The sequence below is a fragment of the Microcebus murinus genome, chromosome 1 (assembly GCF_040939455.1).
Source record: "Microcebus murinus isolate Inina chromosome 1, M.murinus_Inina_mat1.0, whole genome shotgun sequence".
NCBI lineage: Eukaryota > Metazoa > Chordata > Mammalia > Primates > Cheirogaleidae > Microcebus > Microcebus murinus.
In genome coordinates this window covers 93,654,907-93,667,864 of record NC_134104.1, presented here as the reverse complement: position 1 = coordinate 93,667,864, position 12,958 = coordinate 93,654,907, and the positions used below count along the sequence as shown (strand labels likewise).

The window sequence follows — 12,958 nt, the reverse complement described above, 5'->3', positions numbered from 1 at the left end:
AGTAGCCTCTGAAAAGAGAAATGGAGAATTTGGTCTGGTTTTAAATGAACAAATATTTCATTGTTGATCATCAAATATAATATTATTTCTGGTAAACTCATGTAAAAGAAATAAAATGTGTGTAGATAGCTTTAAAAGGAATTTATTTTTTAAAACATTTTTTAAGACCTTATTGATCTCTTTCAGTGTCCTAATAATGGCTATATCTTAACAACAGGCCTGAGAAGCCTGATGACTGATATAGGCCATAATCTCCTAATTAACAGAATTCTTAGTTACTCATATAGGTATCTCCATATGTGTTCTAAATTTTGGGTTTTGCTTTAATGTTACTTACTCAAACATAAGCAAACTCTCTTCTAGCTTTAACTTACACAGTTACAGATAATTTTCCAAAAACAGAGTTGTGCAACACAGGAACACTATCATCCTACTTATTCTACACTGAGAAACATAAATAATAAGTCTGAAGGTCCAAGACTGTCATTCAATCAGTGCTTTTCTACCTATATAGTGTCACCGGCAAACATCTATCACCAGTAGCCCTGGCTACCACATTATTATGTCCGTACATCACTCAGATCACAATGTGATTTATCCAGGAACAGGCCATTACTTTTCCTTCCAATGGCAGAGATAGCCACTTTGTCCTACTAAAATCATTTAATAAATTTGTTCTGTAAGGACCCAATAATAGAGCAGTTCAAGCAGAATGTTCACTTTCCTGTCTCTTGGGGAGTAAAAAGCAATAGCCATGAATATGTCCTCATTGGTTTACACTCTTTTAAAAGACAATGAAGATACCACAATTGTCCATAAAATATTATTGCAACCCTTTTAAATATTATCACAAACGTGTTCCTTCTACAACTCTATTTTACCCTTAGAGAATCAGGAAAAAAATATTCATTATTGAGAGCCAAGTGTCTCTGTATAAAAAGAATAAACCTGGGAATATATATAAAAACAGTGGCAAAAGATTACAGTTATAATATCATCACCATTCTTAGCACTTTATAGTCTTTTTCAAAGTAAAAATGTACCTAATTTCAAACATTAAAAACATACAAGCAGGCCAGGCGTGGTGGCTCATGCCTGTAATCCTAGCTCTGTGGTAGGCCAAGGTGGGAGGATTGCTTGAGCTCAGGAGTTCAAGACCAGCCTGAGCAAGAGCGAGACCCGTCTCTATTATAAATAGAAAGAAATTAGCCAAACAACTAAAAATATAAAAAATTAGTCGGGCATGTTGGTATGTGCCTGTAGTCCCAGCTATCTGGGAGGCTGAGGCAGGAGGATCGCTTGAGCGCAGGAGTTTGAGGTTGCTGGGAGCTAGACTGATGCCACAGCACTCTAGCCTGGGCAAGACTTTGTTGAGAAGAAAGAAGAGAGAAAGAAAGAAAAAGAAAGAGAGAGAGAAAGAGAGAAAGAAAGAGAGAACGAAAGAGAGAAAGAAAGGGAGAAAGAAGAAAGAAAGGAAGGAAGGAAGGAAAGAGGAAGGAAGGAAGGAAGGAAGGAAGGAAGGAAGGAAGGAAGGAAGGAAGGAAGGAAGGAAGGAAGGAAGGAAGGAAGGAAGGAAGGAAGGAAGGGAAAGAAAGAAAGAAAGAAAGAAAGAAAGAAAGAAAGAAAGAAAGAAAGAAAGAAAGAAAGAAAGAAAGAAAGAAAGAAAGAAAGAAAGAAAGAAGAGAGAAAGACAAACATACAAGCAAATGTTGGCATCGATAAAGAACTTAAAAGTTAATTCTCACATTTGAGAATGGCTTAATTTCAGGCAATTTTTCTCTCTCAGTTTGTTCCATATATTTTGTGTGATAAGAGGAAAATGTTCTGAAAGAAAAAAAGGTTAAATTATGTTTAGTATAAATCTACATAATACAAACAAAGTAGCTTATTGAAAATTATGACACATTTTCTTTTAATGTGACAAGTTCCTTTCACTGTAGAAAAAAGATCTTAAATAATTGAATCTAAATGTTAATTTCAGAAATAGTTTATAATGTCTTCAGTTCTATTAACAGTTGATAGGTGAGACCCTGCTACCTGCCTAGCACAGTTAGATATTGCAAGGTACAAAAGAAGACTAGACATAATGACTACACGTCTTTTTTTTCTCCCATGTGTGTTTATTTTGCTCCAAATAATTAGGAAAAGTAACATTAAAAGTAACTTGCATACCTTTAAAATATCTCTACTCATTAAATAGACTTGTGAGACAGTTATTTTTAATCCCTTTTACAGAAGAGGTCCTGACATTAATTAAGGACGGAATTGGAGTTACACACAATGTAGTGCCATGCACACATAGTAGGCTATAAAGAGGCCTGTCTGTATGAACCAGACTATCTCAGACTAGTCACTTCAAACAAAGTCATCTCCAAGGGTAAAAAGTAAAATGTGTCTAGTAAAGGAATTTCCAAATTACACCAGAAAAAAGTACTGGGTTCATTCAGTCTTTGCTTAATTAACCACTACATTTTACGTGTCTTCACTCCAGAAAGCTGAGGGCAGGAAAAGTGCATTCTATTTATATATAAATACCCATTGTCTAAAACAGTCCCTTGCACATGCCTTCAATAATTGGATGAATAGGGAAAAGAGCCTTTGCAAATTATTTGGTATCCATTTTATACCTCCATAACATCTTAATATTATTCCTTTAAATTTCTGGGAATGTAGCTCAGATTTCACTCCACTGTACTATCAACAAACCTCTGATTCATAAATCTTATGTTCTGAATTTGAAATGATGGATTACCCAATCAAACCTCTTACTCAGTGCACGAATTCTCTGCAATATCCTTGTGAGAGAGTTGTCCAGTTTCTGCTGCAATATCTCAAAGAATTCTTTATCCAAAGGCAACATTTTGCATTTTAAAAAAATAATTTTCTTTGAAATACTTTCAAATTCACATAAAACTGAAAAATATAGTGCAAAGAACTGCTATCTCCACCTCTCCTCCCCTCTCAGTTTCCCCAATTCTTGTCATTCATCACATTTGTGTGTTCCATCTATATATCTATACTCTCTTGATAGGTGGATAGATAGGCAGATGATGGATAAAGATAGGTATGTATGTGTTATGTGTGTCTGTACATACACAAAATGTATGTGTATAGACATATGTATATTCAGAAAATAATTAATATTTTCTGAATCATTTTAGAGCAAGCTACAAACATAATTTTCTGTCATACTTAAACATTTCTGTATATATTTTTCTAAAGTAAGGACACTCTCCTACATAACCACCACACCACACCACACCACACACATAAACACACACACACACACACATACAAATATACTTTTCTCTTCCATCTTTCCCACATCTGATTGTCATTCTGTAGGGAGGAAAAGCAAGAAGAATAGAAGTAATAATGCCCAACCCAGAATGCACTTAAATGTAGTTGGAATAGGCAGCTGTCTTTTGAAAATTGTTCTGTCACCACCTTCTCCACCAAACAAAAACATTTGGTCTCCTGTTTCTGGAAAGTCTACTGTTAGAACTCTTTCCAGTGACTTTATACTGTTAAGAAGTAAGTGAACAGAATGATGAATAGCAAATACCATGATTTGGGGAGTAAAACAGACCTGGGCTCCCATCCCAACTCTTCCATTAATAATTGGGCTCTCCTCCAATTGATCTGGATCTCATATTTTAACTCTAGATTTTAACTCTAATAGAACTTATATGGTTACTGTGAATTTAAACATGATAAACTTTTGCAGTTGCTATACAGACTAGGCCCATATATACTGTTAATTATTTTCCTTTACTATTATGTGTTATTGTGAAATTCTTCTTAAAACAGAAATATTTTTGAAAGTACTCTTTAAACTATAAATATGTAGTAAGTAACTAAAGTTATACAAATGAATTTATTAATTCTTTCCACAGGACACAATAACTAAAGCAGAATTAGAATATTAGTTGCCTGGAGGATGATATTTATAAAGAATAATGAGTCAAAAAGGGAGGCAGTAAGTTTGAGAACCAAACCAAACATTTTCTACTTGACCTTTCACATAGAGTGAGTCCTTTATAGAGTCCCAGGCCCTTAGATTTTTTTTTCAAGGTTATTACTGTTTTGGTTGTTCCGTGCCACTCAATTTTAAAGTATAGTATAACAAAGTATATAAGTAGATCATAAGCAGTAATTTCCCAATAAGTATATGGAAGGATGAATAAAAGTTGATAAAAATTAGTAGGAAAGGCTGCTATTGACAAGGAATAATTGTCATTCCCGGAATCATTTTTTATAACATTTATTTAATTTGAGAATATTATGGGGGTATGAACATTTTGGTTACATAAATTGCTTTTGTATTAAGTCAAAATTATGTGTGCCTATACCCAGATAGTGTTCATTGTACCTGTTAGGTGTGAATTTATCCATTCCCTACCCACCACCTGCTCGATTTCCAATGAATGTTATTTCCATATGTGCACATAAATGTAGATTTATTAGTTGAATCATTTCTTTAAAAACTAGAAAGTATAAAGAAGTGGAAATAGTTTTCTTATTCAAATTTGTAGCTATTCACTGTGTTAATACTTTTCATATATTTCAATACAGGTCTTACAATAAAAATTGACCAAAAAATGTTTGTCTGTAAAAACAACCAGAAGGGTAACTGGTTAGAATACTTTGCTCTGAAATCACAAATTTTTGATATAAAAACATTGGAGAATAGATACCAATTGATATTGCCCCCTCTTTAGTCCAACCTTTCTTTTATTAAGAATACAGAGAAAGTGAAAGATGACAGATAAAAGCAGCACTAAACTATCCTCTGAAGATGAAACTTCCCGAAGTTCAAATATAAAGAAAAGGCAGAATTCTTGATTCTTTTTCTGTATTTTATATATGTACTTTATGTAACAATGAAATTTTTTCAATTATGATTTCTTCTTTTTTTTTATCTTCACTTCATGATTTGTTTCTTGACATAATTGCTTGGCTTTTTGTTCACGATCCAGAATTTCTTCAGGGAACAGGTTTTTCTCATCAAATACAGCTTTCAGAGCTACAAAATGATGAAGAAAATGACATGTAAATTACATTTGGTAAGAGACCCAATTAAATGAAATAGTGGGAAGAAAATTCTCAAGTTTTACTTTATCTAAAAATTTTAATGTTTCTAAAACACAGAGTGCATGTGGGGAAATTTTCTCTAGGCTTCTGCTATTCCTTTTACTTCAATTTAAATCTAAAAGTTAAATTTTAATAGAGTTTTTTCTTTTAATGCATTTATATCATGATAGAGATCTGCCATTTAAGGGTAGAGGATTTTAAAAGCTTGTGTTTTCCATTTTTGTTTTTTTAATCTACTTAACAGCTATGAAGGATGCATAAAAAGCCAAGAAAAATTATTCTGTATTGAAATAAGATAATTAAAATAATCAAAACACAGTTTGACTGCTGAATAAACAAACAAGTGCATCTATAGTCACATCTGCAGGGTTCTGTGGCTTCAGAAAATAGAAAGAGCCAAATTATTCCCATGAGTGATTGTATTGTGCATCAGTGAGAAGGACGAGGAAATTGTGCCATGCATTTAAGAAAATAATTTTGGCTCCTTGCATAACTTTATCATTTAAACAAATGCTTACTGAATGTATATTTCACACGATGTTTTGTGCTCAGGGGTAAATGGGGCACAAATATGACTAAGTCACCAGCTTTCTTCCAACTGGTAGAAGTAGAAGCATCATGTACAATAGGATATAATTTTAAGAGAATATAAGTAATGTCAATTATGCATAAACTTATAAAGATGTCGTAATGATACATAGAGATCTGAGAAATAGCTTTAAGAATTAGGTACTATTTGAGGTATGTCTTGAAGTCCAGGTAGGATTTTAATTGATAATAAGAAACATAGAGGTAGAGAAGGATTGGCAAGGGTTGGAAAGGAAATGTCAACTAGAGGGAACAAAGTGAATAAAAGTATGAAAAAATAAAAACTACTCATGAAGTAACTCTGAATAATTCAGTATAATTTAAAAGAAGCAGAAAATACTTGAAGGAGAATAAAATGGAATGTAGTTGGAACTGGACTGAAGAATAATTTAAATGCCAAACCAAAGACTATGTAAAAAAGAAAAATAAACAAGGAACAACTTTATAGCATAGGTGCATCTTTATATATTTGCATTAAAAACAAAACAAAAGGAAAACTCTCAACTTCAGTACAAACTATATGGCTGTATAAGTCAAGATTTTCCCCTTTCTTCTCTTGGAAACTATATAAACACAGCCATGAAGATGAGGAAAAATAAGTCTACAAACAGATTCCACTTTCAGCGAAACTCAAACAGGATGTAAAATGCAGTCTATAAAATATGAAGAAGGGCAGCCAAACAGCTGAGATTGGGCAAAAATTACACAAGAAAAAGTGACAAATATATAGAGTGTAAGAAGGCAAGCAGCAGCCTCTCAGATTGTGCTAGCAAAAGGATATTCACTGAAGGTGAGGGGCTCACCCTGCAGTGCAAATGCTTTATTCTTCGTTTATATCCACAGATACTAAAAAGAGGTGAACAAGGCTGAAAGCAGAAGCTCTCCCTGATCTGGTTTGATTCAGTGAAATAAATAAGGTAAGGCTACCCCAAGGATTACAGACTTGAGTCGTTTTTTTGCTAGAAGTAGTCTGCCCCCATGGGTTGTAAAATTGAATACTCTAGCCCCATATCCCAACCTTCTACTCAGGGCCCAAGTGCATATTTCAAATCCAAAAAATCCAACTCATTAAAGCTAAGTAATTAAAAAAGGAAAATTTAAAAACTAGCATATCATGGGCAGAATGGTATTATAAGCAAAAAACAAAAATCAAATTGAAAAAAACAACAGCAAAATTAATCAATACATGGACTACTACCACCAGAAAAATGTTGCCATTGTACAGATAAATATTGTTACTGAGCATTTTAACAAAAATTCAATTTAAACATTTAAAGTAACAATTGCCTCTGTGAAGGAAGATCACAACAGAAATGAAAGAACTCAGGAAAGAGATGAAGACACAGGAGGAAGTGAAGAAATATGAGGTGATAGAACTCAGGTAAAAATAGAAAAAATCACAAGGAAGAATAGAGTGTGTAGTAACATGGTAGGAATCATAGAGTATATGAATGAGAAAAACAAATATAATAAAATGAAAATTTAAAAGAAGGAATTAGAAAAATAACAGATATGAAGGCAGACAAAAAATACATCCAACACACACTTAACTGGAGTAGATCCTTAAGAAAGAAAATCAAAATACAACAAATATTTAAAGGTATGATTTAATAAAACTTTCCTCAAATAAAAGGATACACTGTGTACTAGAAATAATTGGTATTATGTATTAACATATATTATTTATATATATTTACATATATAATATATATTTATATATTGAAAAGGATACACTGTGGACTAGAAATAATTGACTTGGAATACTCAAAACCAAGTCATATCCTACTAAAATTATTAGACTTTAAAGATAAAGAGAGAATCATTTGGCAACCAGAGAAATAATTGTCACTTACAAAAAAAAATCTATCTTGCTTTAGATATTTTCATAGGAATGATCAATACCAGAAGACAGTAGAGCAATACCTGCAAGTTAATCAAGGAAAGAATGTGTGAGCTAAAAAATATCACATACATCCAAGCTGTCCTTCAAATCTAAAAACTATAAATAATTTCAACATGCAAGACACTTAGAGCTACTGTTCCCAGGACTACTTTTTTTTTTTTTTTTTTTTTTGTTGAGACAGAGTCTCACTTTATTGCCCAGGCTAGAGTGAGTGCCGTGGCGTCAGTCTAGCTCACAGCAACCTCAAACTCCTGGCTTAAGCAATCCTCCTGCCTCAGCCTCCCAAGTAGCTGGGACTACAGGCATTCGCCACCATGCCAGGCTAATTTTTTGTATATATATATATATATATTAGTTGGCCAATTAATTTCTTTCTATTTATAGTAGAGACGGGGTCTCGCTCTTGCTCAGGCTGGTTTCGAACTCCTGACCTCGAGCAATCCGCCCGCCTCAGCCTCCCAGAGAGCTAGGATTACAGGCGTGAGCCACCGCGCCCGGCCCCAGGACTACTTTTTGAGGAAATTACTAAAATGTAAACTGAGAAATGACTGAGAAAAATTTGAAAAAACAACTTGGTGGTGAGGACCGTATATATTTATGTTTAAATGTAGAAGCGAGATTAAAACAATGTGGAGCTTTAAATGACAAAACAGAAGATAAAGGCCACATATCCAATAGTGTAGGAATGATACAGTTAAAAATTGGGAGGGTGGAGGAACAAGAAGCCTTGTACATGATAAATCAAAGACAAAGAACTGAAAGTGACAAGTCAACTATGAATACTAGCACTATAACCAAGTTTAACAAAATAAAAGTAAGTGCAAAGAAAGATCATATTATTAAATGAAATTTTGTGGTAAAAGATGGGGAGGGGAATGAGGAAACATGCTCATTCTATCATCACTCAGTATGGATCTAAGAGTCACTGTCCTAAGGAAATGAAGAACTAGAGGAATTATATGACCCTATGATTATAAAGGTAACCACTAGAACACATACACACACACACACACACACACACAAATAAAATAAAGAAAAAATTACATATGCAGTAAAAACTTTAAAAATATAAAAACAACAAATATCATAAAAGAGTCTGAGAAATACAAAAGCAAAATGTCCAATATATCAATAAATTTAAATAAGCTAAATTTCTCAATTAAAAAAAAGAGAATTTTTAATTGAATCAAAAGCAAAACTGAACACATGTCTAAAATAAAGAGATTAGGGAAATTTTTAATAAGAGAATGGGGAAATCATATCAGACAAATGAAAACCAAGAAAGCAGGGTTCAAATTCAAAATCACAGATGCATATAGAAACCTTAAAAGAATACACAGAAACCTTAACATTGCTCAGGTTTCTGTCGCATCTCTCTCTTGCCACAGAGAGATGACAATGGGAATTGGACAGAACATCATCATGGTATAAAGTCAAACTTCTCACTGAATAATTTTATATATACTCTAATATTGGAGCTGTGTGAATATGTTCTGCTTTTAGCAATAAGACAAAAATGAATAAATCTGAAACTAGCACTAAGCAGAGCTACAAATAAAAGACAACATTTTCCATTTGCCTAATACCAGCAGTATAAGGTCATGTGGGTTTCTGTGCTTTAGCAGATGACCCTGTCTCATGTGACTGCAGATTATAACTTTAGAATCACAAGAAATTTTGAGTGCCTGAGAGTCCTCCTGAAATATACTGTAAAAGCCAGAATGTTACTTCTGAAAAAAACTCTAGCTGTTTTACTGAGATCTGTCTCTCAACTAGATGGGAAATTTTCATTGCAATTCATTGGGTTTCAGGTCAATTAAATCAATAACTAATAGGCCTTTGTAAGATTTTGAGAGAAACATCTCCCTTGGATGGCTGTTTTTTTTTAGTTTAAAGAACAGATGTAAAAAGGCTCCTATGGAGGAGTAGATCCCTGTTTGTTGGGCCTGAAGCTTACAATTTCGGGAACTCTCTTTAAGAAAAAGACTATAAAATTACAAATACAAATTTATTCATGAAAGTTGCTATTAATATTTAGAATAGGAAAACAAATTTTAGCAAATTAATGAAAATTTGTAGTTTGGTCATTTTTCTTCTAAGACCTCTTTTAGAGATGGTACCTAAAATGTTAACACATAAATGATTTCTGCTCGTAATCTGGCTTCTACTCTTCACCTAGAACAGTCTCAAACTCCTAGCAACTCCCAATACTCAAAAGGTCTTTTTAGATGAGGCCATAAAACTTAACCTTCATTGGCTTGCTTTGTACTTCTCCTTTATGGGGTAAAAACGATGTCATTAACCTAACACCTTTTAAATAGATAATGGTAATTAATTCCTCTCATTATTCATAGTAACAACATCTGATAGGTTAATGGCATAATGTTTTCATATGATGATTTGAGTGAGTCTGCAATGGATTATAATACATGTGAGAAACAACTATTTATTACACTTATTAAAGATTATTTTTTAAAAGTATCTTTAACCTTGCTGTGATGGCTGACTTTCTTGATGCATTAAGTTGGCTAGGCTAAAGTCACCAGTTATCCATTCAAATATTAATCTAGGTGTTGCTCTAAAGGGATTTTGCAGATGTAAATAAAGTCCCTAATGAATGAATGTTAGGTAAGGGAGATTATTCTGGATAATGTGGGTGAGGCAGACAATCCCTTGAAAAGCCTTAGGAGCAGAGTTGAGACTTTCCTAAGAGAGGGAAGAAATTCCACCACTGGACAAAACAACAATTTTAACCTGTGCCCAACCTACCCGTGATCTTCCCTTCCTGGCTCAGCCCTATACATTTGGGCTTGCTCAGCCAGCCCCCACAATCCTATACACCAGTTGCTTATAATAAATCTCAATATAAAGTCCTATTGGTGTTACTTCCCTGGTTCAATCCTGACTGATACACTTGCCATGAAGTACACTGTTTGTTTACCTCAGAATGGTGGCAAAGAGTAATGTGTTCTTACTAGGAAAAACAGACCGATTTGTCAAGGTTCCCATGGTTTGTGGCTGCAGTCTGCTTGATACTCCTTGTAAACAAAATGTATGTTTATTTAAATGCACAGCTTATCTTAAAGCGCCCGCCTACAAGTTCCCATATGGGTACTAGCTTAGGAACTACAAGGCTTCAACTTCTTGTCTTCACTAGCTTAGGAACTACAAGGCTTCAACTTCTTGTCTTCCAGGCCACACAACTTAGAATCTTGGAAAGTAGTTTGCTCAGAAGGGTTAGCGACAGCCACTTGTATGAATTCATCAGGTCACATCCCTCTTTAAACCTTTTAAAGGTTTACTTTCATATCTAAAATAAACCAAATTATTTGTCCAGGCAGCATGACATGACTCCTGCCCCCCTCCAATCTCATCTCCTACCAGTTTCCTCTTCTGACTCCAGTCCAGCAAGTGACCTTTCAGTGTCTGGAATATGTCAACTTTGTTTCCACCTTAGCAGCTTTATACTTCTATTTCCTGTGCTTGGACTGTTCTGCCCTAAAATCTTTGTGTAACTTTATCTTTCAGTATTTCACTTAACTATCAGAGGGACCTTCTCTGATGTTCCTCCTAATCTTGCCCTATTCCATTAGCTTGCTGTAATTTCTTCACAGCTCTTATTCATATCGCTATCTAAACTTACCTTCTTTTATTTACTTATTTATTTTTATTCTTTTACTTATTTATTGCCCATCTCACCTACTAAACAATAAATTCAATGGGAGCAGAGGCCTTGTCTGCCTTTGTACACCATATATCTCTAGCACATGGTAGTGCATCTGGTTCATGGAGAGGGGCTCAGAAAACACACTTGTTGAACAAATGAACAAAAGCATGGAGAAACTTCCAGGCATGCCAAGGGGCCAGCTCACTCCTCACATTTGGAATTCCTGCATTCCAGAGACATGAGGCCTCTATAATAATGATAAAAGGGCAGTTCTCCATGTCATATATCCCCATATCCATCTGTTTAACCACAATCCCAGCTCTTGAAAATGAATATCTAGTGTTATTGGTAGCCATTTACCTTCACTATTTCTTACCTGGGAAAACATGACATTTATACACTCATCATATAGTTGGCTGCCTGATAAGGTTTGTTATAATGATAATCAAAAGATGGATATTAATAGCCATGAAAATGAAAAAATGTGGTGATTACTCATGAAGTTATCCAAAACATTTCCTCCAAAATAAAATGATTCAGTAATTTTAACACAACAGAGCTGGTTTATCTGTTGTCTTCTGGTCCTTCCTTTGCCGGCCAATTGGTGGCTACTACATCAGATGAGCAACAGCAGCAAATCTCAACAAAGATACTCTGGCAACAAGGGCCTTGGCAGCTATGTAAATATAGCACACAATGACCAGCTGTTGTTGGTCTACAAGTGTACAGTATTCTGAAAACCTCCTATGTTACATTCTCTATGCTATTCTGAGTTCTCTATACAAGTCCTTATCTATCAAACTTTCATGTGCTTAGGAATCATTTGAAGATCTCGTTAAAATGCAGATTCAGATTTAACAGACCTGGGTGGAGCCTGAGATATTGCATTTCTAATAGCTCCTAGGTGAGAGCCATACTACAATCCACTTCCTACATTTTGATGTCAAGCTTCTAATTCCTAAATCTAAGCTCTAGAGTAGTATTGTCAAGCTGTCATTCAATTTCAGCCCCCATCCAGTAAGAATCAGGTAACAAAGCAGCAGGTTGGTGGCAAAAAGTGGTGAGGATTGATCAAAATACCTTAATACTCTTCATGTGACTCTTAAATAATGGTTGCTTGGGATATGTTGAAATTTTTAAAAAAGTTTTTCACATACTAATGATTTGTAGACCCCAATTTTTTTTTGGTGAAGGGGGAGAATGTGTGTGTGTGTGTGTGTGAATTTTGAGATGATTTGCTATTATGTAAACAAAGACATAGAATAATAGGACGGATTTCTACTTTTAAAATGCCTGTGAGTGTTGTGTTCATTCTGACGAGATTGGGCATGTTCAGGGTGATATGGCCGTAGACATTGTGCTCATTCTGGATCTGTAGTATCTAAAAAATCTGGGGTGAACCATATGTAACAATCTCTCACTTTTTATTTAAATGAATATATCTATAAATGCTTTCTTTCAGCATTTTAATCATTTGTTCAAGTAAGAACTTTTACATAATATCAAAGATTATTTTTCTTTACTGGTACTAGATTTAAGATTTAATTCTAAACCAAAGATACACTACAGTAGATTTTACTAAAAACCTATGTGTATATTTTTTACCTGCAACTGAAAAGCTAAGTGAGAAATAATCTATTGTCTCTAGCACACGCTATGAATTGTCAGATTCTGGCTGAGTTCACTGTTTTTTGAACTATTTTGCC

At 34.2% G+C, this 12,958-nt stretch overlaps 1 protein-coding gene across 1 annotated transcript in view; it reads right to left on the bottom strand.

Annotated features, from left to right (window-relative positions):
* Positions 1-3,927: 3,927 nt before the first annotated feature.
* WDR49 (WD repeat domain 49) overlaps positions 3,928-12,958 on the bottom strand; it is a 153,244-nt gene continuing 144,213 nt past the window's right edge. The window contains exon 18 of the mRNA XM_012752204.2: positions 3,928-5,026. Coding sequence (XP_012607658.2) covers positions 4,899-5,026 — 128 coding nt within the window. The 3' untranslated portion in view covers positions 3,928-4,898. The remainder of the gene's footprint in view (positions 5,027-12,958) is intronic.